At 52.9% G+C, this 25,536-nt stretch overlaps 1 protein-coding gene across 1 annotated transcript in view; it reads left to right on the top strand.

Moving 5' to 3' along the window:
- The window catches only part of LOC308119102 (titin-like), a 218,988-nt gene that overhangs the window by 164,665 nt on the left and 28,787 nt on the right, over positions 1 to 25,536 (top strand). Inside the window, 17 exon segments of the mRNA XM_080478934.1 lie at positions 119 to 418; positions 547 to 849; positions 991 to 1,290; positions 1,379 to 1,666; positions 1,885 to 2,187; positions 2,398 to 2,700; positions 2,789 to 3,094; positions 3,248 to 3,535; positions 3,621 to 3,911; positions 4,122 to 4,409; positions 4,670 to 5,257; positions 5,400 to 5,504; positions 5,585 to 5,782; positions 6,125 to 6,421; positions 6,518 to 7,105; positions 7,913 to 8,215; positions 8,309 to 25,402. Coding sequence (XP_080335060.1) covers positions 119 to 418; positions 547 to 849; positions 991 to 1,290; positions 1,379 to 1,666; positions 1,885 to 2,187; positions 2,398 to 2,700; positions 2,789 to 3,094; positions 3,248 to 3,535; positions 3,621 to 3,911; positions 4,122 to 4,409; positions 4,670 to 5,257; positions 5,400 to 5,504; positions 5,585 to 5,782; positions 6,125 to 6,421; positions 6,518 to 7,105; positions 7,913 to 8,215; positions 8,309 to 25,402 — 22,143 coding nt within the window.

Here is a 25,536-nt window from a genome sequence, read left to right as displayed (position 1 = left end):
ATTCATTTGTTACCTTCTTCTGAGGTACTGTCACTGTGAACCCCGACCTGGGTCTGGTGGTGCAGGACCAGGTGTTAGAGAGCGAGTGTGTGTCCCAGTAACCGTCCTGTATCTGCAGACATCCCCGGACCGCCTGAGGCTCCGCTGGAGATCACCGAGCAGGACATCGATGCCTGCACGCTGCTCTGGAACTCCCCGCAGGAGGACGGCGGCAGCAACATCACCAACTACATCGTGGAGCGCTGCGACGTCAGCCAGGGCGACTGGGTGACCGTCTCCACCTCCTGCACCAAGACCAGCTTCAGGGTCACCAAGCTCACAACCGGCAAAGAGTACAGCTTCAGGGTCCGGGCCGAGAACCGCTTCGGCATCTCCGAGCCCATCTACTCCGAGAGGATGATCGCCAGATACCCATTCGGTGAGTCGGACACTTTCTGCAGAACCAGACTCTGGTTGGAGGGAAAAGTATGAGAGAGACCGAGAGGAACGAGCAGCTCATGAATTTGGCCTCAGCTGAGAGTTGAAGTTCTGGGCCTGTTTCCACAGATCCTCCCAGCGAGCCTCGAAACCTGCAGATCAACAAGATCAACAAGGACTTCGTCATCCTGTCGTGGGAGCGTCCGAGCAGCGACGGCGGCAGCCCCATCACCGGCTACCTGATCGAGAAGAAGGAGCGGAACAGCATCCTGTGGACGCAGGCCAACGAGTCGACGGTCAAGTCCACGCAGTACACCTGCCCCGGCCTGGTCGAGGGTCTGGAGTACAGCTTCAGGGTGTCGGCGCACAACGCCGCCGGGCAGGGCAAGCCCTGCAAGCAGACCGACTACATCACGGCCAGAACCGCCGTCGGTACGAACACTCTTCCACACAGGAAGTGATGCGCTAAATTGAATTGAATAGTTTTTTTCCACCAAATTTTGTAAATTTTAAAACAAAATCAAACTTTTTGCAGTTACTTAACATGTTGCCACCATCTTTTGTCCTGCCCAGACCCGCCGGGTAAGCCAGAGCCCATGGACGTCACCAAGCACTCCGTGTCGTTGGTGTGGAGCCGACCTAAACACGACGGCGGAAGCAAGCTGATCGGTTACCATGTGGAGTACACCAAACTTCCCGAGGACAAGTGGACCCGCTGCAACGCCAATGCCATGAACATCCAGACGGAGAGCTACGTGGTGGCCGGGCTGGATGAGGGGCAGCAGTACCAGTTCAGAGTCATCGCCAAGACTGCCATCAACATCAGCATGCCGTCTGAGCTGTCCGACCCCATCCCGGTCATCGCCGAGAACGGTACGACTGGAGCGGCAAGGAAGCGTGCCACCTCCGACCGTCTCGGACGTTTACAATAACAGTGTGTGTGTGTGTGTGTGTCCTGCAGTCGCTCCTCGCGTGGAGCTCGGCGTGGACATGAAGAATCTGATCGTGGTGAAAGCCGGCGAGAACGTCTGCCTGGACGCCGAGGTGTTTGGCAAGCCGCTGCCCAAGGTGAGCTGGAAGAGAGACGGCGTGCCGCTGGCGCTCGTCGAGGGCATGAAGATGAGCCAGAAGAAACACGTCCACCTGCTGGAGCTCTACTCCGTCACCCGCAAGGAGTCTGGTGACTACACCATCGTCGCCGAGAACATCAATGGCACCAAGTACGCCACCATCAAGGTCAAAGTGCTCGGTGAGTCCCGACAGGAAGCCCCATCACCTGGAGGGCATGGCCAAAGAACCGAACAGTCTTCTTCCACGAACATCTAAATTATAGAGCATCTTCCTCCTCTCACCGATGAACCGCCAATGCTAATGCTAATGCTACTATAATATTGTTACAGTGAGATTGGGCACGATGGTTTTGGTAAAATAATTTATTGTCATTTCTCCATCCTCGTTTCCCTCCAGACAAACCCGGACCTCCGGCCTCGGTGAAAACCACCAAAGTGTTTGCCGACCGTGTCAAGCTGCGGTGGGTTCCCCCGCTTGCTGACGGCGGCTCCGAGATCACCAACTACATCATCGAGAAGCGAGAAACGAGCCGCGCCAACTGGGCGCTGGTCACCTCAAACATCCACGGACACGTGACTGACTGCACGGTGGAGAAACTCATTGAGGGGCACGAGTACCAGTTCAGGGTCAGCGCAGAGAACCAGTACGGCGCGGGAGACGCAGTTATGACCGACGGCGTCACCGTCAAGAACCCGTATGGTGAGAAGAAAACTTGAACGACTTTGAACTGGAGTCCTGAATGTGTCACCGACACGCCAACACAGCGACACACCAAAACACTGGCATGACGGTTGAACAACTCACCGGCACACTCGTCATACGGACTCACTAACTGACTAACTGACGGCGTGTCTTAGCAGTTCGGTTTGGAGGTGTCGTCTGTTCTGATCTTTGTTTGCCGTTCACCAGATGTTCCAGGCCCGTGCGAACCACCCGTCATCACCAACATCACCAAGGACTCCATGACAGTCAGCTGGAAGGCGCCGGCCAATGATGGGAAGGCGACCATCCTGGGCTACATGGTAGAGAAACGTGAGGCCACGGAGCTAACCTGGGCCAAGGTCAACCGCCGACCGGTCATCGACAGGACCATCAAGGCCGCCCAGCTGACCGAGGGCTCAGAGTACGAGTTCAGAGTCATCGCCATCAACAAGGCCGGTTTGGGAAAACCCAGCGACGCATCCAATGCTGCGTTGGCTGTGGACCCCGTCTGTGAGTTTCTGCGCGCTGAACAACTGAAGCTTTTGCACTGACAGTGAAGATCCCTGGACCGTCTCACTCAGTCATGTGACTCTTGCAGATCCTCCCGGACCGCCTGCCTTCCCCAAAGTGGTGGACTCCACCAGGTCCTCCATCAGCCTGAGCTGGACCAAGCCGGCATACGACGGCGGCTGTGAGATCATCGGGTATCTGGTGGAGTGCAAGCGAGCTGAGAGCGAGGACTGGACAAAGTGCAACGTCCCCAAGAAGCTCCAGGCCACCAAGTTCCTGGTGACGGGCCTGATGAACAACACCGAGTACCAGTTCAGAGTCACGGCCGTCAACCGGATCGGCTACAGCGAACCCAGCGACGTCCCTGGAAACCACACCCCCAAAGACATCCTGAGTACGTCTCTCACACACACACACACACACACACACACACACACACACACACACACACACACACACACACACACACACACACACACACACACACACACACACACACAGGTGTCTGGTGTTCCTGTTTCAACCTGCCCTGTTGTGTCTCCTGCAGTCGCACCCGAAGCCGAGCTGGACGCCGATCTGAGGAAGGCTCTGGTTCTGAGAGCCGGCGTCACCATGAGGCTCTATGTGCCCCTGAGGGGACGCCCGGCGCCGAAGGTGACCTGGACCAAGGTGAACGCCAACTTGAAGGAGAGGCAGGGCTTGTTGGTCAAGACGTCTGAGTGGGACACGCTGCTGATGGTCGAGGGCGTCAACCGATACGACGCTGGCAAATACGTCCTGACGCTGGAGAACAGCAGTGGCACTAAGAGCTACACCATCGTGGTCAAAGTCCTCGGTAAGACTCTCCTAAACATGTGAGCATCACCTCACTTGGCAGTCACAGGGTCGTGACCTGATTGTTCTCGCTCGTCCTTGCTCAGATTCTCCCGGACCGCCCATAAATCTTATTGTGAAAGAGACATCCAGGAGCCACGCCTTCATCACCTGGGACGCGCCGCTTATCGACGGCGGCGGCCCCGTGAAGAGCTACATCGTGGAAAAGCGCCTGGCCGAGAGGAAGGCCTGGACCTGCGTGTCCACCGAGTGCCCCAAAACCTCGTTCAGGATCACCAACCTGGAGGGCGGACAGGCCTACTGCTTCAGAGTGCTGGCAGAGAACGCCTATGGCATCGGGGAGGGCTGTGAGACGGCCGGCAGCGTCCGGGCCTCAGGTACCCCACAGCTGTGGTTTTAGGAGGGCTACTGGTCCAGTTGCTGGTCCAACTGCTGGTCCAGCTGCTGGTCCAACTGCTCATTCAGAGTTTATATTATTTTCAATCATAAACAAATATTCACATTTGTAGTTTTTAAACCCATGATGACGTTGATATGATCAAACATTTGTCCGACTTGCCTTAAAGCCTTTTCACTTCCTGTTCCAGAGCAACCTGGTCCGGTGACAGACTTCAAAGCCCTGAAGACCACCAGAGACTCGGTCACCCTGAGCTGGAAGAAGCCCCTCAGCGACGGCGGAAGTTTCGTCTCAGCGTACATCCTGGAGCAGAGCGAAGGCGAGGAGAAGTGGAAGCAGATCATGAAGGGCAAGAACACGTCGCACACCATCGGAGAGCTGACCGACGGCAAGGAGTACCTGTTCAGGGTCAAAGCACTCAACGAGTCCGGAGAGGGACCGCCCACCGAGCTCACCACTGTGGCCAAGGACCAGTTCGGTAAGAAACCGGCTGCTCTCTGGTATTTCCTTCTGGACTTGCTTCATTGTTAGTGACAACTCTTGTGGGTCAGAGACTTTAAGTCTGGCACGATGGAGGACCTCCCTCCTGAACTGTACTGCGGTGGTCTCCTTGACGCTCTGCCATGACTCTGCTTGGTGCTTTCACGATGAAGGAAGTCCAGTCCGGCGTCGTGTTGCCTTCGCTCAAAGCGCCTAAAGGTATGAATGCTGCTGCTGTTAACTGTTTTCTCCCCTCAGTGCTTCCTGACTGCAACCTGAGCGGCCTTCACGATGGCGTCTACGTCGTGAAGGAGGGCAGCACCACCCGCATCAACATCCCCGTCATCGGAACGCCCAACCCCGTTGCCACGTGGAAGAAGGGAGACGTGGGGCTCGGCGACACCGGCCGGATGTGCATAGAGTCCTCTCAGGGCGTCACTACGCTCCTGATCAGGGACTGCCAGAAGGTTGACACCGACACCTACACCATCACTGTGAGGAACAGCGCCGGCTGCAAGGACTGCAAGTTCCAGTTGAAGGTGGTCGGAAAACCCGGCGTCTGCACCGGACCCATCAAGTTCGACGAGATCACCGCCGAGGGCATCACCCTGGAGTGGGAGCCCCCCAAAGACAACGGCGGCGCGGAGGTGTCCAACTACATCGTGGAGAAGAGGAGGACGACGGACAACAAGTGGGCCACGGTGGCTTCGGCCCTCCAGAAGACCTCCATGAGGGTGATCCGGCTGCACGACGGCGTCGAGTACATTTTCAGAGTGTTCGCAGAGAACAAGTACGGGGTTGGAGAGTATCTGAGGTCCGACCCCGTCATCGCCCAGCATCCATTCGGTGAGTATAACCAGAGAGGAATCCACCGCTTTCCACCAGATCTCTCTGAGACACACTCTGATTGGACGGTACAGTTTGATGTCACCGGTTTCAGTGGAACGGTAGCCTTGACTCTGGTTCGTGACGTTACTGTTTTCTGCAGATGTGCCTGGAGCACCTGCGCCTCCACAGATCGAGTGCATCCGCCACGAGTCGGCCATCCTTACCTGGGATGATCCAAAAGACTCCGGAGGCTCCCCAATAACCGGTAAGGTACCACAGACGGATTGTCAGAGCATGGTGCAGCAAAGACGAGTCATCCTGACAGTCGTCCTGTCTCTTCTCCAGGATATCACATTGAGTTCAAGGAGAGGAACAGTCTGATGTGGAAACGGGCCACGAAGACGCCGCTGAGGGTGAAGGAGTGCAGAGTCACCAGCCTGATAGAAGGACTAGAGTACGAGTTCAGGGTCATGGCCATGAACATGGCCGGACTGGGAAAAGCGAGCAAGAGCACTGAAGCTGTGGTCGCTCTGGATCCCATCGGTGAGTCCAACTGTGGCCTGGTCGGACCGGAGACACTTCACTTCACTTCACTTCAGCTCTCTTTTACAGAGAAAAGCCCAATCAGACACAAACACCGTTTTTCATTGACCTTTGCTGGTTATTTGATCTTTGGACTCCTCTTTACCTCATTTTATCAAACTCCAGCACACCGAATTGAAACTAGTCTTAAATAGAAATTCCACATGATCTGACGTTCCCTGTTTGTTTCTCGAACCTCCAGTCGTCCATTTCCTCCCAATCTCACGACACATTCTCATCTGGCAGCTTCTTTGGATTTCAGATGCATGAATAGTTTGATTGAGTTTGTTTGTTCTGCATCAGATGCTCCGGGAAAGCCTGAAGTGATCAACGTCACCAGGAGCACAGTCACCCTCATCTGGACCCCCCCCAAGTACGATGGCGGCTACAAGCTGACTGGATACTTCGTGGAGAAGCTGGAGGCTGGAGGGAAGACCTGGATGAAGGCCAATCACGTCAACATCCAGGGGTGCGCGTACACCGTCACCGACCTGACGGAGGGGGCCCAGTACCAGTTCAGGATCCGGGCCAAGAACTCGGCCGGCGCCATCAGCGTCCCGTCGGAGGCCACTGAGCTTCTGACCTGCAAAGACGAATACGGTGAGCAGGACGGCAACTGGGTGCGGAATGAAGAGTCTGTCGACTGCAGGTTCCTGGTGTGCTTAAACCTCAGTCTCTGTTCTGTCGTCTCCACAGAGCCGCCGACCATCACCATCGACCCGGACATGAAGGACGGCGTCTCCGTCAGGGCGGGAGGCACCATCGTGATCACCGCCTCCAAAATCGTCGGCAAACCTCTGCCGACATCTTTCTGGTCCAAGGGAGGCCGCGAGTTCAAGACCTCCGACATCATCACCGTGAGCAGCACCCCCACCTCCTCCACGCTCTCCATCAAGTACGCCAGCCGCAAAAACACTGGCGAGTACACCATCACCGCCAGCAACCCATTTGGCATCAAGGAAGAGCACGTCAAGGTGAAAGTCCTGGACGTGCCTGGACCGCCGGGCCCCATCGAGGCCAGCAACATCTCGGCCGAAAAGTGCACCCTGACGTGGCTGCCGCCGGAGGAGGACGGAGGCTGCTCCATCAAGTCCTACATCCTGGAGAAGAGAGAGACCAGCCGCCTGCAGTGGACCAAGCTGGCCGAGAACATCATGGACTGCAGATATGTCGCCAGCAAGCTGATCAAGGGCAATGAGTACATCTTCAGAGTGTCTGCTGTCAACCAGTACGGCACCGGAGACTCCAGCCAGTCCGGTCCCGTCAAAATGGTGGACAGCTTCCGTAAGTTTGTCAAGTTTCCACCACTGTTACGTTGTGCTACGTTCTAGTTGGTTTGTCGTCAGTTCTTCCATCCTGTAGATTTCTTCAATAATCACCAGCCATTGGTCCTTTGTGGGGGGGTCAATCCTCCTCCAGGTCCTTGGATTAGCTTTTCTACATTAACTAACTTTAACCAAGTCGCTATCGTCTCCCTCGCAATCTCTCCAGTGAATTCGCACATATACAGTACACACAGTACATTAGAATCTAACTCAGTACTTCTTGCAGCTTTTCTGAGCTCATTTCTCAAAACAGTTCTTTTCTACATCAGGTTCTCCACATTCTCGCCAACGTTTTCATTTAACCGTTTACCTTTAAACGTTGGGGTAAAAAAGAAACGTCGCTGTTCTTCCTGGAGAACTCCAACCCTAACCCTGACCCTCCAGATCCGCCAACTAGTGGTTGTTTGCTGTATTACACAAGTTAAGCCAATCATCTTCCACGTTAAGCTCCTTCTCTTAATTCTCTTTTCTGTGACTGGTTGTCTATCCCATACGTTTAGCCCTTGATATATCGCTGAAATTATTCTGATCTTAATTAGATGGAGTCTTAGAAGAGCCTTGATTAAGAAAGAAAATAGTACTTCAGGATGTATAGTGAATATTAAAAATTGATGCAAAGTCCATTTATGTGTGATCAGGAACAGGCAAGAGGTGCCACTGTGATATTAATGTGTGATAGGGAACTGATATAAATGGACAATTACAGCCATATTTAGTCATAACATAGTTTTATAGCACAAAACTGTGTGATTGTGTGTTTCTCCAGGCCCGCCAGGTCCACCGTCAGTCCCAGAGATCGATAACGTGAGCAGGAACGCTGTGACCATTTCCTGGAGGAGACCAGCTCAGGACGGAGGAAGTGACATCAGAGGGTATTGTGTGGAGAGGAAAGAGAGGAAAGGATTGAGATGGGTGAGAGCGTCGAAGAGGACGGTCCCGGACCTGCGCTTCAAGGTGCAGGGCCTGACCGAGGGAGTCGAGTACGAGTTCAGAGTCACTGCAGAGAACAAGGCTGGATTCGGGGAGCCCAGCGAGCCGTCGCGGCCAGTGATGACCAAGGACATCGTGTGTAAGTAAAGCTGTGCGGGACCGTCCCTACACGTCAACATTCGTACCAACTTCTCAACTTTTGTCTTTAAACTTTTTATTTGTATTTTTTTAGACCCACCTGGTCCGCCATCCAACCCCAGAATTACTGACACCACGAAAACCACGGCCACCTTCGCCTGGGGCCGACCCCACTACGATGGTGGTCTCAATGTGGAAGGATACATCGTCGAGTACAAGAAGGAAGGACACGATGACTGGGAGACAGAAACACAGTACCCACTGACTGCTACCGACTACGTTATTGGTAAACTTCAAAAGGGAGGCAAATACCACTTCAGAGTGAGCGCCATCAACTCTGAGGGTGTCGGAGAGCCTGCAGAGGTGGAGAAAGTGACGGAGCTGGTGGACCAGGAGGCGCTGCCAGATTTCGAGCTGGATGCAGAACTCAGGAGAACGCTTGTCGTTCGGTGCCGGGCATCAATCCGTATGTTCGTTCCCATCAGGGGCCGCCCCGTTCCCGAAGTAACGTGGAGCAAAGATGACACCAACCTGAAAACCCGAGCCCACATCGACACCACAGAGTCCTTCACTCTGCTGGTGATTCCCGACTGCACCAGGTACGATGCTGGAAAGTACAACCTCTGCCTGGAGAACGTCGCTGGAAAGAAGACTGGCTTTGTTAATGTTAAAGTTCTCGACACCCCAGGACCACCGGTCAACCTCAAGCCCAGAGAGATCACCAAGAACAGCATCACCCTTCAGTGGGAAATCCCCATCATCGACGGGGGCTCCAAGATTCACAACTACATCATTGAGAGGAGAGCGGCAACCAAAAAGGCCTACAATGTGCTGAGCACAACATGGCAGAAGTGTTCCTTCAAATTTACCGACCTTGAAGAAGGAGCTTACTACTACTTCCGTGTCTCTGCTGAGAACGACCTGGGTGTCGGCGAGCCTGCCGAAACCCCGGAGCCAATCAGAGTATCTCAGGCCCCCTCTGCACCAGAAAACCTGTACGTCACAGACGTGTCCGCCGACAGCGCCAGCCTCTCCTGGGCGAAGCCCCTCCATGACGGCGGTAGCCTGATCACAGGATATGTTATTGAGGCTCAAAGGAAGGATACTGAACAGTGGCTCCACGTGACCACCATCAAGGCTCTGGATTTCACCGTCACAGACCTTGTCGAAGGTGCTGAATACACCTTCCGCATCATGGCCGTTAACGCATCGGGCAGGAGCGATCCTCGTGAAAGTCGGCCCGCCGTGATCAAGGAGCAGACCTCTGCGCCATCGTTTGATCTGCGTGGGGTCTACCAGAAGACGGTAATCGCCAAGGCTGGGGATCGTCTGAAGGTAGAGATTCCAGTGCTGGGAAAGCCCAGACCTGTGGTTTCCTGGAAGAAGGGAGATACGGTTCTCAAGGAGACGCAAAGAATGAATGTGGAGACCACGCCGACATCAACTATCCTCAACATCAGTGAGATCAAGAGGACTGATGGAGGCCAGTACTCCATGACAGGGAAGAACATGCTGGGGACCGTAACGGAGACCATCACGGTCCTGATACATGACATTCCAGGTCCTCCCACTGGTCCCATCAAGTTGGATGAGGTCTCCTGCGATTATGTTCTTATGTCCTGGGAGGCACCGGAGAACGACGGAGGCGTTCCTATCAACAACTATATCGTCGAGATGCGCGAGACTACCGGCACCTCATGGGTAGAACTGGCAGCTACAGTGATCCGCACCACCTTCAAGGCGGCGCGACTCACCACTGGAACCCAGTATCAGTTCCGTATCAAGGCCCAGAACAGATATGGCATTGGACCCGCAATTATCTCTGAACCCGTGGTGGCTGCGTATCCATTCGACGTGCCGAGCCAGCCTGGCATTCCCACGGTTACGTCTTTCAACAAGGACGCTATGACGCTCAGCTGGAACGAACCCTCTACTGACGGAGGCAGCCCCATCCTGGGCTACCACGTGGACAGGAAGGAGAAAAACAGCATCCTGTGGCAGAGGATCAGCAAAGCTCCTGTTGTCGGAAACATCTTCAAATCGACAGGACTTGTTGACGGGATAGCTTATGAACATCGTGTAACAGCTGAAAACATGGCAGGTCTCAGCAAACCCAGCAAACCGTCTGAGCCTATGTACGCTTTGGATCCCATTGACCAACCAGGTCAGCCTGTGGCGTTGAACATCACCAGGCACGAGGTGACGGTTTCATGGACCAAACCAGAGGGAGACGGTGGATTTTCCATCACTGGTTACACGGTGGAGAGAAGAGAGATGCCCAGTGGACGCTGGCTCAAGGCAAACTTCAACAACATCCTGGAGACTATTTACACGGTCAGCGGTCTGATTGAAGACGCAACCTACGAATTCCGCGTGTTTGCCCGAAACTCGGCCGGTGCTGTCAGTGCGCCCTCCAAACCTTCAGAGGCAATCACATGTAGAGATGACATCGAAGAGCCCAGGCTGGACGTTGACTCTTCGTACAGCAGCAATGTTGTTGTGATGGCTGGAGATATTTTCAAGCTGGAAGCCAACGTAACCGGTAGGCCTCTTCCTTCTCTGGTGTGGACCAAGGAAGGAAAGGAGCTGGAAGACACAGCCAAGCTCGAGATCAAGTCAACGGATTTCCACACTACTCTCATTAACAAAGACTCCCTGAGGAGGGATGGGGGCGCCTTTACGCTCACTGCCAGTAACCCTGGCGGCTTTGCCAAGTTCATATTCAACGTCAAGGTGCTGGACAGACCTGGACCACCAGATTCTCTGACAGTCACTGATGTCACTGCTGAGAAATGTGTCCTCAACTGGCTGCACCCATCACATGACGGCGGTGCCAAGATTGAATACTTTATTATTCAGAGGCGTGAGACCAGCAGGCTGGCGTGGACAAATGTCGCCACTGACCTTCAAGCAAACAGATTCAAGGTCACCAAACTACTGAAGGGTAACGAGTACGTCTTCAGAGTCATGGCTGTTAACAAGTATGGTGTGGGTGAACCTCTGGAGTCTGAACCAGTCATTTGTGCCAACCCTTACACCGTCAGCGACCCGCCAACACAGCCTGAGGTCACCACCATCACAAAAGATTCCATGGTCGTTTGCTGGGAGCGCCCTGAACATGATGGAGGCAGCAGATTAAACACGTACGTCATTGAGAGACGAGATAAGACTGGTCTGCGCTGGGTGAAGTGCAACAAGAGGACCGTGACTGACTTGCGATTCAAGGTCTCTGGCCTCACACCAGGACATGAGTATGAATACAGAATACTTGCTGAGAACAACGCTGGTCTCAGCCAGCCTAGTCCTTCCAGTCCATTCTACAAAGCGGTTGACACCATCTTCCAGCCGGGACCTCCAGGGAATCCAAGAGTGTTGGACACAACCAAGACCTCCATCACTCTGGCCTGGAACAAGCCTGTGTATGACGGCGGTTCTGAAATCACCGGTTACATTGTGGAGACCTGCTTGCCCGAAGAAGACGAATGGACTATTCAAACACCGAAGAGAGGATGGACTGCTACTTCCTTCACTGTTACCAACCTAAAAGAAAACCAAGAGTACAGAATCAACATCTGCGCCACTAATTGTGAGGGAGTGGGAGAGCCCGCCGCTGTTCCTGGAACTCCCAAATCTGAAGACAGACTGCTTGCTCCAGAGGTCGAGCTCGGGGCTGAGTTGCGTAAGGTGGTCTGCATCAGAGCATGTAGCACTCTAAGACTCTTTGTCCCCATTAAGGGCAGACCAGCGCCTGAAGTTAAATGGTCACGAGAACACGGAGAATCTCTTGACAAAGCCAACATTGAGATCACACCGTCGTTCACCATGCTCCAGATGGAAAACGTCGACCGGTTTGATGGAGGCAAATATATGGTCACTGTGGAGAACGCCTCTGGAAGTAAGACGGCCTTTGTCAATGTCAGGGTGCTCGACACTCCAGGAGCGCCTCAGAATCTGATTGTCAAGGAGGTTACAAGAGATGCGGTTTCTCTTGTTTGGGATGCTCCTCTTATTGACGGTGGCTCCAGAGTCCGCAACTACATTGTGGAGAAGCGAGAGTCAACCAGAAAGGCCTATACAACAGTCTGTGCCAGCTGCCACAAGTCCAGTTGGAAAGTTGGAGATCTTGAGGAAGGAAAGCTGTACTGTTTCAGAATCTTGGCTGAGAATGAATTTGGCATTGGCCTTCCTGTAGAGACCCTTGAAGCAATTAAAGTGTCAGAGAAGCCTCTGCCACCAGGCAAAGTGTCTCTTCGGGAAGTTACCAGCAACAGTGTCACACTGACATGGGAAAAGCCCGACTATGACGGCGGGAGCAGAATCACAGGCTACATTGTGGAGATGCAGTGTAAAGGCACTGAGAAGTGGACACAGGTTATGGTGGTAAAGACCAACGAGGCTCAGGTCACTGGCCTCATGCAAGGAGAGGAGTACATGTTCCGCATCTCAGCCTCCAACGAAAAGGGAGTCAGCGACCCGCGTGCTCTCAGCCTCCCTGTGGTCGCTAAAGACCTGGTGATCTCGCCGACCTTCAAACTGATTTTCAGCACATTCAGTGTGATGGCAGGAGATGACCTTAAGATCGACGTACCATACGCTGCCTGTCCTAAGGCCACAGCCACGTGGCTCAAAGATGGCGTTGTGCTTAAGGAGACAACAAGAGTTAATGCTGAAGCCACAGATAAAAACCTTCTCCTGACGATCAGGGAATCCTGCAGAGATGACGTGGGCACATATAACGTCAAACTGATTAACACTGCTGGAGAGGCATCCACAGATATCAGTGTTGTAGTTTTGGATAAGCCTGGTCCACCGACCGGTCCGATTAAGATGGACGAGGTCACCGCTGACAGTTTGGTCTTGTCCTGGAACCCCCCACAGTATGATGGTGGTTGTGCCATTAATAATTACGTTGTTGAGAAGAGAGACACATCCACCACCAACTGGCAGATTGTGTCAGCGACTGTGGCCAGAACTACTATCAAGGCAGCCCGTCTGAAGACCGGCTGCGAGTACCAATTCAGGATTGCTGCGGAGAACAGATATGGCAAATCTTCAGCCCTGCTTTCTGAAACCATTGTTGCCCAGTATCCATTTGAAGTGCCCAGTTCACCACGTTCTGTTGCGGTGCAGTCAGCCACCAAGGAGACCATGGTGGTCGTATGGGACAAACCAAGTAATGATGGCGGAAGCAAAATACTTGGTTACCACTTAGAACTCAAAGAGAGAAATAGCATATTGTGGGTGAAACAGAACAAACAACTCATTCAAGAGACCAGATTCAAGGTTGTTGGCCTTGAGGAAGGAATCGAGTACGAGTACAGAGTTTATGCTGAGAACATAGTCGGAATCAGCAAAGCCAGCAAAGTCAGTGAAATGCAAGTGGCCAGAGATCCTTGTGACAGACCAGGAAAACCAGAAGCTGTCATTGTCACCAGAAACCAGGTCACACTCAGATGGACCAAGCCAGAGTACGACGCTGGCATCAAGATAACCGGTTACGTGGTGGAGAAGAAGGAAGGCTCTGGCCGCTGGATGAAGGCCAGCTTCACAAATATCCTTGAGACAGAATTCGTTGTTACGGGACTCACTGAAGATCAGGTGTACGAGTTCCGTGTCATTGCCAGAAACGCAGCAGGTGTCTCCAGCCAGCCGTCGGATTCTACTGGAGCAATCACTGCCAAGGATGAGGTGGATCCACCGAAGATCGACTTGGACGCCAAGTACTCTCAGGCTGTGGTTGTAAATGCCGGAGAGACGTTCAGGCTCGAGGCTGCTTTCTGTGGTAAACCTGTCCCGACAGTGCAGTGGCTGAAGGAAGGAAAAGAGATAGCCGAAGCAGCTCGTGTAGACGTGAAGAACACAGACTTCACAGCTTGTATCGTTGTTAAAGAAGCCATCCGTGTTGACGGAGGTCAGTACACTTTGCAGGTCAAGAATGTCGGAGGAGAAAAATCTGTCAACATCAACGTCAAGGTGTTGGACAGACCCGGCCCACCGGAGGGACCAATCTCCATCTATGGGGTTACTAATGAGAAATGCTCCATTTCCTGGAAGCCTCCTTTACAAGATGGAGGTAGTGATGTTTCCCACTACATCGTTGAGAGGAGGGAAACCAGCAGGCTGGTTTGGACCGTTGTTGAACAAAAGGTGCAAACACTGAACCTAAAGATCACCAAACTTCTTCCTGGTAATGAGTACATCTTTAGAGTGATTCCAGTTAACAAATATGGCATCGGGGAACCTCTGGAGTCTGAGCCAATGATTGCCAGGAACCCATTTGTCGCTCCAAGTCCACCAACAGAGGTAGAAGTATCCACAATCACTAAAGACTCTATGGTCGTGACCTGGGAGAGACCAACCAATGATGGCGGCAGCCCGATCCAGGGATATGTTGTTGAGAAACGTGACAAGGATGGTGTGAGATGGACCAGGTGCAACAAGCGCAATGTGAGTGAGCTTCGCTTTAGAGTGACGGGGCTCCTTGAAAACCACAGCTATGAATTCAGAGTGTCGGCGGAGAATGCTGCAGGCGTTGGAAAATCCAGTGCACCAACAATATACTACAAAGCACTGGATCCTATCTTTAAACCAGGCCCACCAAACAACCCCAAGGTGGTCGACACGTCCAGGTCTACTGTTTCCTTGACATGGGGCAAACCCATCTACGATGGCGGCTGTGAAATTCAGGCCTACATTGTCGAGGCTTGCAATGGAGCATCCGATGAGTGGTTCATGTGCACTCCTCCCACTGGAATCACAGACACCAAGTTCACAGTGAAAAAGCTGTTGGAAAAGCACGAGTACCAGTTCAGAGTATGTGCAATCAACAAAGTTGGTGTTGGCGAGCATGCTGACGTTCCGGGAAAAATTCTTCTGGAGGAGAAACTCGAGGCCCCCGATCTCGAGCTGGATGCCGATATGAGAAAGATGATCAACATCAGAGCAGCGAGCACTCTCAGGCTGTTTGTTCCTGTGAGAGGAAGACCAGCCCCCGAGGTGAAATGGGGCAAAGCTGATGGTGAAATCAGTGAAACGGCCCAAATTGACAATACGGGCACCTATGCTTCTCTTGTCATTGAAAATGTCGACAGGTTTGCCAGTGGAAAGTACACCCTGACTGCAGAGAACGCCAGCGGGGTGAAGTCCGTCTTCATCAGCGTCAGAGTCCTCGACTCCCCAAGTGCCCCAACTAACTTCATAGTGAAAGAGATCACCAAAAATTCAGTTAGTCTCACTTGGGAACCTCCAGTCCTGGACGGTGGATCAAAGATTAAGCATTACATTGTTGAGAAGCGCGAGAGCACCAGGAAAGTTTACTCTCCCATAACCACTTGCAACAAGATGTCTTGGAAGATTGAGCCTCTTCCCGAGGGAGGGATCTTCTTCTTCAGAGTCATGGCTGAGAACGAGTATGGAGTAGGTGTCCCCGCTAAAACCCTAGAACCAGTTAAGGTGTCCGAGAAACCCCAGCCACCTGGCAAAGTCAGTGTTGTGGATGTTACTCACAGCACTGTGAGTCTGAAGTGGGAGAAGCCTGAGCACGATGGTGGCAGTAGGATCAGTTACTATGAGGTCGAGCTGGCCCCGAAGGACAGTGAAACTTGGACTGTGTGTGCTAGTGTGAAGGCCCTGGAGACAGTGGTGTCAAACCTCCTCACGGGAGCGGAGTATCAGTTTAGGGTTGTTGCTGTAAATGACAAAGGCAAAAGTGATCCAAGGCAACTGGTTCAGTCAGTTGTTGCAAAGGACCTTGTGATTGAGCCTGCTGTTCGACCCAAAGTGAGCACCTACCATGTCCAGGTCGGTTATGACCTCAAGGTTGAAGTCCCTGTTGCTGGTCATCCAAAACCAACCATCAGCTGGACTAAAGATGGAGCCGCCCTGAAGCAGACCACCAGAGTCAACGTCACTGACTCAGCCCAGCACACCACTCTGACCATCAAGGATGCCACCAAAGAAGATGGAGGTATGTACAGCATCAACATAGCCAATGCCCTTGGCTCCAAGGAAGCAACGATTGAGGTGATCACCCTGGACAAACCAGGCCCGCCAACAGGCCCTGTCAAATTGGAGGATATCAGTGCGGAGAGCATGACTCTCAACTGGGAAGCTCCCACATACACTGGCGGCTGTCCAATCTCCAACTATGTAGTGGAAAAGAGAGACACAACCACAACCAACTGGGTGGTGGTATCTGCCACCGTGGCTAGAACCACACTGAAAGTAGCGAATCTGAAGACAGGCGCCGAATACGTGTTCCGAATCTACGCTGAGAACCGATATGGTAAGAGTTACGCCATCGACTCAGAGCCTGTTTTGGCACAGTATCCCTTCCAGGAACCTGGCCCCCCAGGAACGCCATTCGTGTCCTCATACACAAGAGACTACATGGTGGTTGAGTGGCATAAACCCCCATCTGATGGAGGCAGCACCATCTTGGGCTACCATCTGGAGAGAAAAGAGAAGAACAGTATCCTCTGGACAAAGATAAACAAAATGCTCATCCAGGACTGCAGATTCAAATCTACTCCTCTTGAGGAGGGTATCGAATATGAGTACAGAGTTTATGCTGAAAATATTGTGGGCATTGGAAAATGCAGTAAAGTATCTGAGGTCTACGTAGCCCGTGACCCATGTGACCCCCCCGGCCGTCCAGAGGCTGTCATTGTGACCAGGCACACGGTCAAACTGAGGTGGACCCCGCCACAGTACGACGGTGGAAGTTTGGTGACTGGCTATGTTGTGGAGAAACGTGACCTCCCTGAAGGAAAGTGGATGAAGGCCAGCTTCGCAAACATCATTGCACATGAGTTTGAGGTTACCGGCCTGACAGAAGACTGCAAGTATGATTTCAGAGTAATTGCCAGGAATGCAGCTGGTGCTGTCAGCAAGCCCTCCGAAAGCACTGGATCCCTAACAGCTAAAGATGAAGTCGATCCACCAAAGTGTGAGACGGATCCCATGTACAACCAGACTCTTGTTATCAACAGTGGTGAGACGTTCAGTCTGGAGGCCAGCGTGGGCGGAAAGCCCATCCCAACAGCTCAGTGGTTCAAGGGAGATGTTGAAGTTGAAAACTCGTCAAGGGCCGAGATCAAAAACACAGACTTCAAAGCTTTACTTGTTGTGAAAGACGCCATCAGGGTCGACGGTGGACAGTACATGTTGGTTCTGACCAATGTGGCTGGAACTAAGACTGTCCCATTCAATGTGAAGGTCCTGGACAGGCCAGGACCTTCACAGGGCCCTCTTACTGTCAGCAACGTCACTGAAGAGAAGTGCTCTCTGTCGTGGCTGCCTCCTCGGCACGACGGAGGAGCAAGCATTTCTCATTACGTCATCCAGAAGAGAGAAACCAGCCGCCTGGCTTGGACTGTGGTTTGTGGCGACTGTGGAGCGACCATGTTCAAGGTTACCAAACTGCTAAAGGGCAACGAGTACATCTTCAGAGTCATGGCCGTCAACAAATATGGGGAGGGCGAGCCTCTGGAATCAACGCCAGTCATTATGAGGAATCCATTTGTTCCTCCGGGTCCACCTCAGGAACTTGAGATCACCAACATCACCAGGGACTCGATGACCGTCTGTTGGAACCGCCCTGAGACCACAGGCGGCAGCGACATAAGCAATTACATTGTGGAGAAGAGAGACCGAGCAGGAGTGAGATGGACCAAGTGCAACAAACGCAGAGTGACAGACCTTCGCTTCAGAGTGACGGGGCTGACTGAGGACCACGAGTATGAATTCCGGGTGTCTGCCGAGAACGCAGCTGGAGTGGGTCAGCCGAGCGCAGCTACATCCTACCTCAAAGCTTGCGACCCCACCTTTGAACCCGGCAGCCCGACCAATGCCCACATGGTCGACGCCTCTAAAGACGCTATCACTGTGGCTTGGCACAGACCGATCTACGACGGCGGGTGCGAGATTCAAGGATATGCTGTGGAGATTACAAAGGCTGACGAGGAGGAATGGACCATCTGCACGCCGCCATCTGGAGTCAACGCAACTAAGTTTACCATCAAGAAGTTGATCGAGCATCAAGAGTACAAGGTGCGCATCTGTGCCATCAATAAGCTGGGCGTTGGAGAGCCCACCGAGATTCCAGGAGTGATTAAACCAGTGGACAAGATCTATCCTCCAGAAATGATCCTGGATTCAGATCTCAGAAAGGGAATTGTTGTTCGCGCAGGAGGCGCGATGAGAATCCGCATCCCCTTCAAGGGACGCCCTACTCCCGAGGTCAGCTGGGCCAAAGAGGACGGAGAACTGCCCAGTAAAGTTCAGATTGAAACCGCCGAAGATCACACACAGCTCTCAGTTGACATCTGTGACAAATACGATGCTGGCAAATATATCCTCAACTTGGAAAATAGCGCTGGAACCAAATCTGCCTTTGTGTCTGTAAAGGTTTTGGACACTCCAGGAGCTCCAGTAAATCTGACCGTGAAAGACATCAAGAGGGAAAGTGTCACTCTCACCTGGGAGCCTCCTCTTATCGATGGTGGATCAAGGATCACAAATTATCTGGTTGAGAAGCGCGAGTCCACCAGGAAGGTTTATTCCAACGTGGACAACAAGTGCACAAAGACCAGCTATCGTATCACCGGGCTCACAGAAGGAATGATCTACTATTTCAGAATCTTGGCCGAGAATGAGTTTGGCGTGGGACAGGGAGCCGAGACCTCCGAGGCAGTGAGGACCTCCGAGCCTCCTCTTTCCGTGGGTAAGGTCACTCTGACTGAAGTAACTAAAACATCTGCCTCGCTCTCCTGGGAGAAGCCAGATCACGATGGAGGCAGCAGGATCATGGGCTACTACATAGAGATGCAGCCCGTGGGCTCGGAGGAATGGGTCATAGCCGCCACCACCAAAACTTGTGAGGGCACAGTCACAGGCCTCAGTGCAGGACACGAGTACCTCTTCAGAGTTTCGGCCTTCAACGAAAAAGGCAGGAGTGATCCTCGACCTCTGGCTGCACCTGTCACTGCTAAGGACGTCATGATTGAGCCACGATTCAAGGTGACCTTCAACACTTACAGTTTACTAAACGGCGAAGATCTAAAGATCGAGATTCCAGTAATCGGACGCCCAACTCCCAAGGTCGAGTGGAAAAAGGACGGACAAGCTCTCAAGGAGACAACTAGACTAAATGTGTCTGGCACGAAATCATCTACTAAACTTTGCATTAAAGACGCAAATAAGGACGACTCGGGTAAATACACCGTGACAGCCACAAGCAGTGTGGGCACGGCCACCGAGGAGATCACAGTGATCATCCTGGATAAGCCCGGACCACCAACAGGCCCTGTGAAAATTGAGGAAGTTAGCTCCAATTATGTCTGTTTGTCATGGGAGCCACCGGTGTACACTGGAGGATGCCAGATTAACAACTACATTGTGGAGAAAAGAGACACGACCACCACTGCCTGGCAGATCGTGTCAGCTACAATTGCCAGAACGACCATCAAAGTCACCAAACTGAAGACTGGCGTTGAGTATCAGTTCCGAGTGTCTGCTGAGAACAGGTATGGGAAGAGCTCTGCCATCCTCTCTCCTTCCGTTATCGCCCAGTATCCGTTCACTGAGCCTTCAGCCCCGGGAACGCCGTTTGTTTCCACTGTGACAAAAGACAACATGGTCGTCGAGTGGAAAACTCCCACCAACAACGGAGGAAGCGCCATCATGGGCTACCACCTCGAGAGGAAAGAAAAGAACAGCCTCTTGTGGACAAAACTCAACAAACTACTGATCCCAGAAACACGGTTCAAGACCATCGAACTAGAAGAAGGCATTGAATATGAATTCAGAGTTTACGCCGAGAACCTTGCTGGCCTCAGTCCGGCGAGCAAGATCTCAGCGAGCACAGTGGCCAGAGACCCCTGTGACCCACCAGGCACTCCAGAGGCTATTGAAATCACTAGAAACCATGTGACTCTCCAGTGGACCCGGCCTCAGTACGATGGAGGCAGTGCAATCACTGGTTATGTAATCGAGAGGAGGAAGCACCCAGATACTCGCTGGATGAAGGCGAGCTTCGCCAACATCATTGAGACACAGTTCACCATCACCGGTCTGACCGAGGACTGCGTCTACGAGTTCAGAGTAGTTGCAAGGAACGCTGCCGGCATTTCAAGCCGTCCCTCTGCAAGCACGGGAGAAATCACTGCCAAAGATGAGATTGATGCTCCTGGAGCCACCATGGACGCTAAATTCAAGGATATGACCATCGTTCATGCTGGCGAGACTTTTGTCATTGAAGCTGAATACACCGGGAAACCTCTTCCAGATGTTATCTGGTTGAAGGACGGAAAGGAGATCGACAAAACCACAGCAAGAATGGAAATCAAGACAACACTCACGCATACTATCCTGACAGTAAAGGACTGCATCCGGGTGGATGGCGGCCATTTTGTCCTCAAGCTAGTTAATGTGGGAGGCATCAAAATGATCCCAGTTATGGTTAAAGTTCTGGATCGACCCGGTCCTCCAGATGGCCCGTTGGAGGTCAAAGGAGTCACGTCTGAGAAGTGTTATCTGCACTGGAACCATCCGTCACACGACGGCGGAGCCGCCATCTCTCACTACATCATTGAGAAGAGAGAAACCAGCCGTCTGTCCTGGACGATGGTGGAGCCCCACATTCAAGCCATCAGCTACAAAATCACTAAACTGTTGCCTGGTAATGAATACATCTTTAGAGTCACTGCTGTGAATAAATATGGCGTTGGTGAGCCTTTGGAGTCGGAGCCGGTTGTTGCGCGCAACCCCTTCACCACTCCTAGCGCCCCCTCCACCCCCGAGCCCAGCGCCATCACTCGAGACTCCATCGTGCTGACCTGGGAGAGGCCCGAGCATAACGGAGGCGCAGAAATCGAAGGATACGTTCTTGAGAAACGTGACAAGGACGGCATCAGATGGACTAAGTGTAACAAAAAGAGGCTGAACGACCTGAGATTCCGGTGCACCGGTCTCACCGAGGGCCACTCGTATGAATTCAGGGTGTCGGCTGAGAACGCTGCCGGTGTCGGAAAGCCCAGTGCGCCGACCGAGTACATCAAAGCCTGCGATGCCACTTATCCTCCAGGTCAACCAAATAACCCCAAGATCACTGACCATTCCAGCACCACAGTCTCCCTGTCCTGGTCCAGGCCGATCTACGACGGCGGGGCAGCAATCACCGGATATGTAGTTGAAGCAAAGGAGGCGGCAGATGATGAATGGTTCATCTGCACGCCCCAAACTGGCGTCCAAGCCACTCACTACACCGTGAAGAAACTGAAGGAGAATGCAGAGTACAACTTCCGCATCTGTGCCGTAAACTGCGAGGGCGTAGGCGAGCACGTGGACTTGCCCGTGTCCGTGGTTGCCGCAGAAAAGCTGGAGGCCCCTGAAATTGAACTGGACGCCGACCTCAGGAAGATGGTGAACATTCGTGCCTCGGCCACTCTGCGGCTGTTCGTGACCATCAGAGGAAAGCCAGAGCCCGAGGTCCGCTGGACAAAGGCCGATGGCGCCTTGAACGAACGCGCTCAGGTGGAAGTCACAAGCTCTTACACCATGTTGGTAATTGAGAACGTTGACAGATTCGACACCGGCAAATATGTGTTAACCCTCGAGAACATGAGCGGCTCGAAGTCAGCTTTCGTAAACGTTCGAGTTCTGGACTCTCCAAGCGCTCCTGTCAACCTAGAAGTGAAGGATGTCAAGAGGAATTCTGCGTCTCTCTCGTGGGAACCTCCACTTATCGACGGCGGAGCTAAAATCTCACATTATATCGTAGAGAAGAGAGAGCAGAAGAGAATGGCTTTCACCAGCGTTTCCAGCAACTGCGTAAGGAACTCTTACATCATTTCCGACCTCCAGGAGGGAGGCAGATACTACTTCCGTGTTTTGGCCGTGAACGAGCTGGGGGTTGGTTTGCCTGCGGCAACAGATCAAGTCAAGGTTTCCGAAGCTCCATTGCCTCCCGGTAAAGTTGCACTGGTTGACGTCACTCGACACACTGTGACTCTCTCCTGGGAGAAACCCGACCACGACGGTGGAAGCAAGATCACAAAGTACGTTGTGGAGATGCAGCCCAAGGGAGACGACAAATGGACGGTGTGCAGTGAAGTCAAAGCACTGGAAGCTACCGTTGAAGGACTCACAACCGGAGAGGAATACTCCTTCAGGGTAACTGCTGTTAACGACAAAGGCAGGAGCGACGCCAAGCCTCTGGCCAACCCGGTTGTGGTGAAGGACATCACTATGGAGCCTGTCATCAACTTGTTGTTCAACACGTACAGTGTGAAAGCAGGAGACGACTTGAAGATTGAGGTTCCCTTCAGAGGCCGACCTGAACCCGAGGTGGCCTGGAAGAAAGACGGCCACAAGCTCAAAGAGACCACCAGGGTCAATGTGAGCAACACCAAGACCTCATCCAAGATCGTCATCAAGGACGCCACCAAGGAAGATGTAGGAAAATATGAAATTATGCTGACGAACTCAGTCGGTAGTAAAACTGCTGAAATTTCTGTCATCATCCTGGACAAACCTGGCCCACCCAGCAACATCAAGCTGGACGAAGTGAGCGCCGATTTCATTTGTCTGTCTTGGGATCCGCCGACCTATGATGGTGGGTGTCAGATCAACAATTACGTGGTTCAGAAGAGAGACACCACCACCACCACGTGGCAGATTGTCTCTGCCACAGTCGCCAGGACGTCCATCAAGGTTTCTCGTCTCAACCAAGGAACAGAGTACCAGTTCCGCATTGCAGCTGAAAACCGTTACGGTAAGAGCACTGCTATCGATTCCGCTCCTGTCGTTGCTCAGTATCCATTCGAACCTCCTGGCTCACCGACCAAGCTGCAAGTGGCCCACGCCACCAAGACTGGCATGCTTGTCGTTTGGGGAAAACCAGCCAGTGACGGTGGAAGCCCTATTATTGGTTATCATATTGAATGCAAAGACCAAAGTAGTATCCTGTGGACTAAGGTCAACAGAGGTCTGCTGGCCGAGAATCAGTTCAAGATGACCGGCATAGAAGAAGGCCTGCTGTACCAGTTCAGAGTCTACGCTGAGAACATCGCCGGCATCGGTCCATGCACTAAACCCAGTGAGCCCATTGCTGCCAGGGACCCATGCGAATCTCCTCACAACCTCAGAGTCACAAACATCACCAGGACCTCAGTGTCTCTCTTCTGGAATGCTCCAGAGTTTGATGGCGGGGTGAAGATTACTGGCTACATAGTCGAGCGTAAAGAGGTTCCAAATGGTCGCTGGCTGAAGTGCAACTTCACTAATCTTCAAGACACCTACTTCGATGTGACCGGCCTTACGGAAGATGTCCAGTACGAATTCCACGTCATTGCCAAGAACTCTGCTGAGATGTTGAGCGCTCCCTCAGAAAGTACGGGTCCTATCACCGTCAAAGATGACGTAGACCCACCCACCATCATTCTGGAGGATAAATTAAGACAGCTGGTCGTCATAAAGGCCGGCGAGGTCATCAGAATAGATGCTGAAATCACCGGCCGTCCGCTCCCCGTCGTTTCATGGACAAAGGAGGGGAAAGAGATTGAAGCCAAGGCAAGATGTGAAGTCACCTCCACAAATTTCGCAACTACTCTGATTGTCAGAGACGCTATCAGGAGGGATTCTGGCCAATACGTTCTGAGTCTGCACAATGTGGCAGGAACAAGATCTGTAGCCATCAACTGCAAAGTTCTGGACAGTCCTGGGCCTTCCTCTGGACCACTGGCAGTGTCCGGCCTCACGGCAGAGAAATGCACGCTGGCTTGGGGACCTCCTCAGGAGAACGGTGGAGCCGAAGTGATGCACTACCTCGTAGAAAAGCGTGAAACCAGCCGCCTCGCCTGGACTCTTGTCTATGGCGACATGAAGGCGACGACCTGCAAAGTGACCAAGCTGCTCAAAGGAAACGAATACATCTTCAGAGTGAGGGGCGTTAACAAATATGGCGACGGTGAGCCCTTGGAGAGTGAACCTACGAAGGCCATTGATCCGTTCACCGTAGCGGCGGCGCCCACCAACGTCCAGGTCACCGCCGTCACCAGTGAGGCCATGACCATCTGCTGGGAGAGACCAGTGTCCGACGGGGGCAGCAGCATCTCGGGCTACGTGATCGAGAAGCGAGAGAAGGCTGGTCTCCGCTGGTGCCGCGTCAACAAGAAACCTGTTTACGACCTCCGGGTCAAGGCCTCACACCTTCGCGAGGGCTGCGAGTACGAATATAGGGTGTTTGCTGAGAACTCGGCAGGACTCAGTGCTCCGAGTACACCCTGTCCACTTGTCAAAGCCGAGGACCCACAGTTCCTGCCCTCACCTCCTGCTAAGCCTAAAATCATCGACTCTACGAAGACGACCGTCACGCTGTCGTGGAACCGGCCACTCTTTGACGGTGGTGCGCCTGTGACTGGGTACAGGGTGGAGTACAGGAGGACACTGGACGATGAATGGATAGTTGGAGTTCAGAACACTAAGAACACAGAGTTTACTGTGGTGGGTTTGACACCCGGAGCTGAATATGTGTTTGTGGTAAAGTCCATCAATAAGATCGGAGCCAGCGAGCCCAGTCCAGAGTCCGACAAACAGGTGGCCAAAGAAAGAGAGGAGGAGCCTGTTTTCGACATCAGCAATGAAATGAGGAAGACTCTGATTGTGAAGGACGGCAGCTCTTTCACCATGACCGTACCCTTCAGAGGCAAACCCATCCCCAGTGTCACCTGGACGAAACCCGACGTGGACCTGCGTGTCCGGGCTGTCATCGACACCACAGACACCTTCACCTCCATCACCTTAGAGAAAGCAACCCGCAACGATTCAGGGAAATACACCGTCACCCTGTCCAGCGTCGCCGGAACAGCTTCCGTGACGCTGAACGTCAGAGTCCTTGACTCACCAGGACCTCCTGCACACGTGGAGGTCAAGGACGTCACAAAGACCTCGGCTACCGTGACCTGGGACACTCCTGAGAATGAGGGAGGAGGACCCGTCAAGAACTACCACGTGGACTACCGCGAGGCCAGCAAGAAGGGCTGGACCAAGCTGACGGACACGTGCCACAGGCTGACGTACAAGGTGACCGACGTGAAGGAGGGGGAGGTCTACTACTTCAGAGTCACAGGAGAGAACGAGTACGGTATCGGAGTCTCAGCAGAGACCAAGGAGGGAACCAAGATCACAGGTATTTCATTTGGTCTCATTTCATTTTGAAGGAGTCATCACCCACAATCCCATTGTCCTTGTTCAAACATGATTCTTGATGTTGCATCTCAGTTGACACACAAAATCTGGAGTTTGAAAGATTTTTCATTTGGG

This window comes from Lipophrys pholis (genome assembly GCF_963383615.2).
Source record: "Lipophrys pholis genome assembly, chromosome: 13".
Taxonomy (NCBI): Eukaryota; Metazoa; Chordata; class Actinopteri; order Blenniiformes; family Blenniidae; genus Lipophrys; species Lipophrys pholis.
The sequence above is the reverse complement of the archived record's forward strand: the minus strand, read 5'-3'. Positions and strand labels throughout refer to the sequence as shown.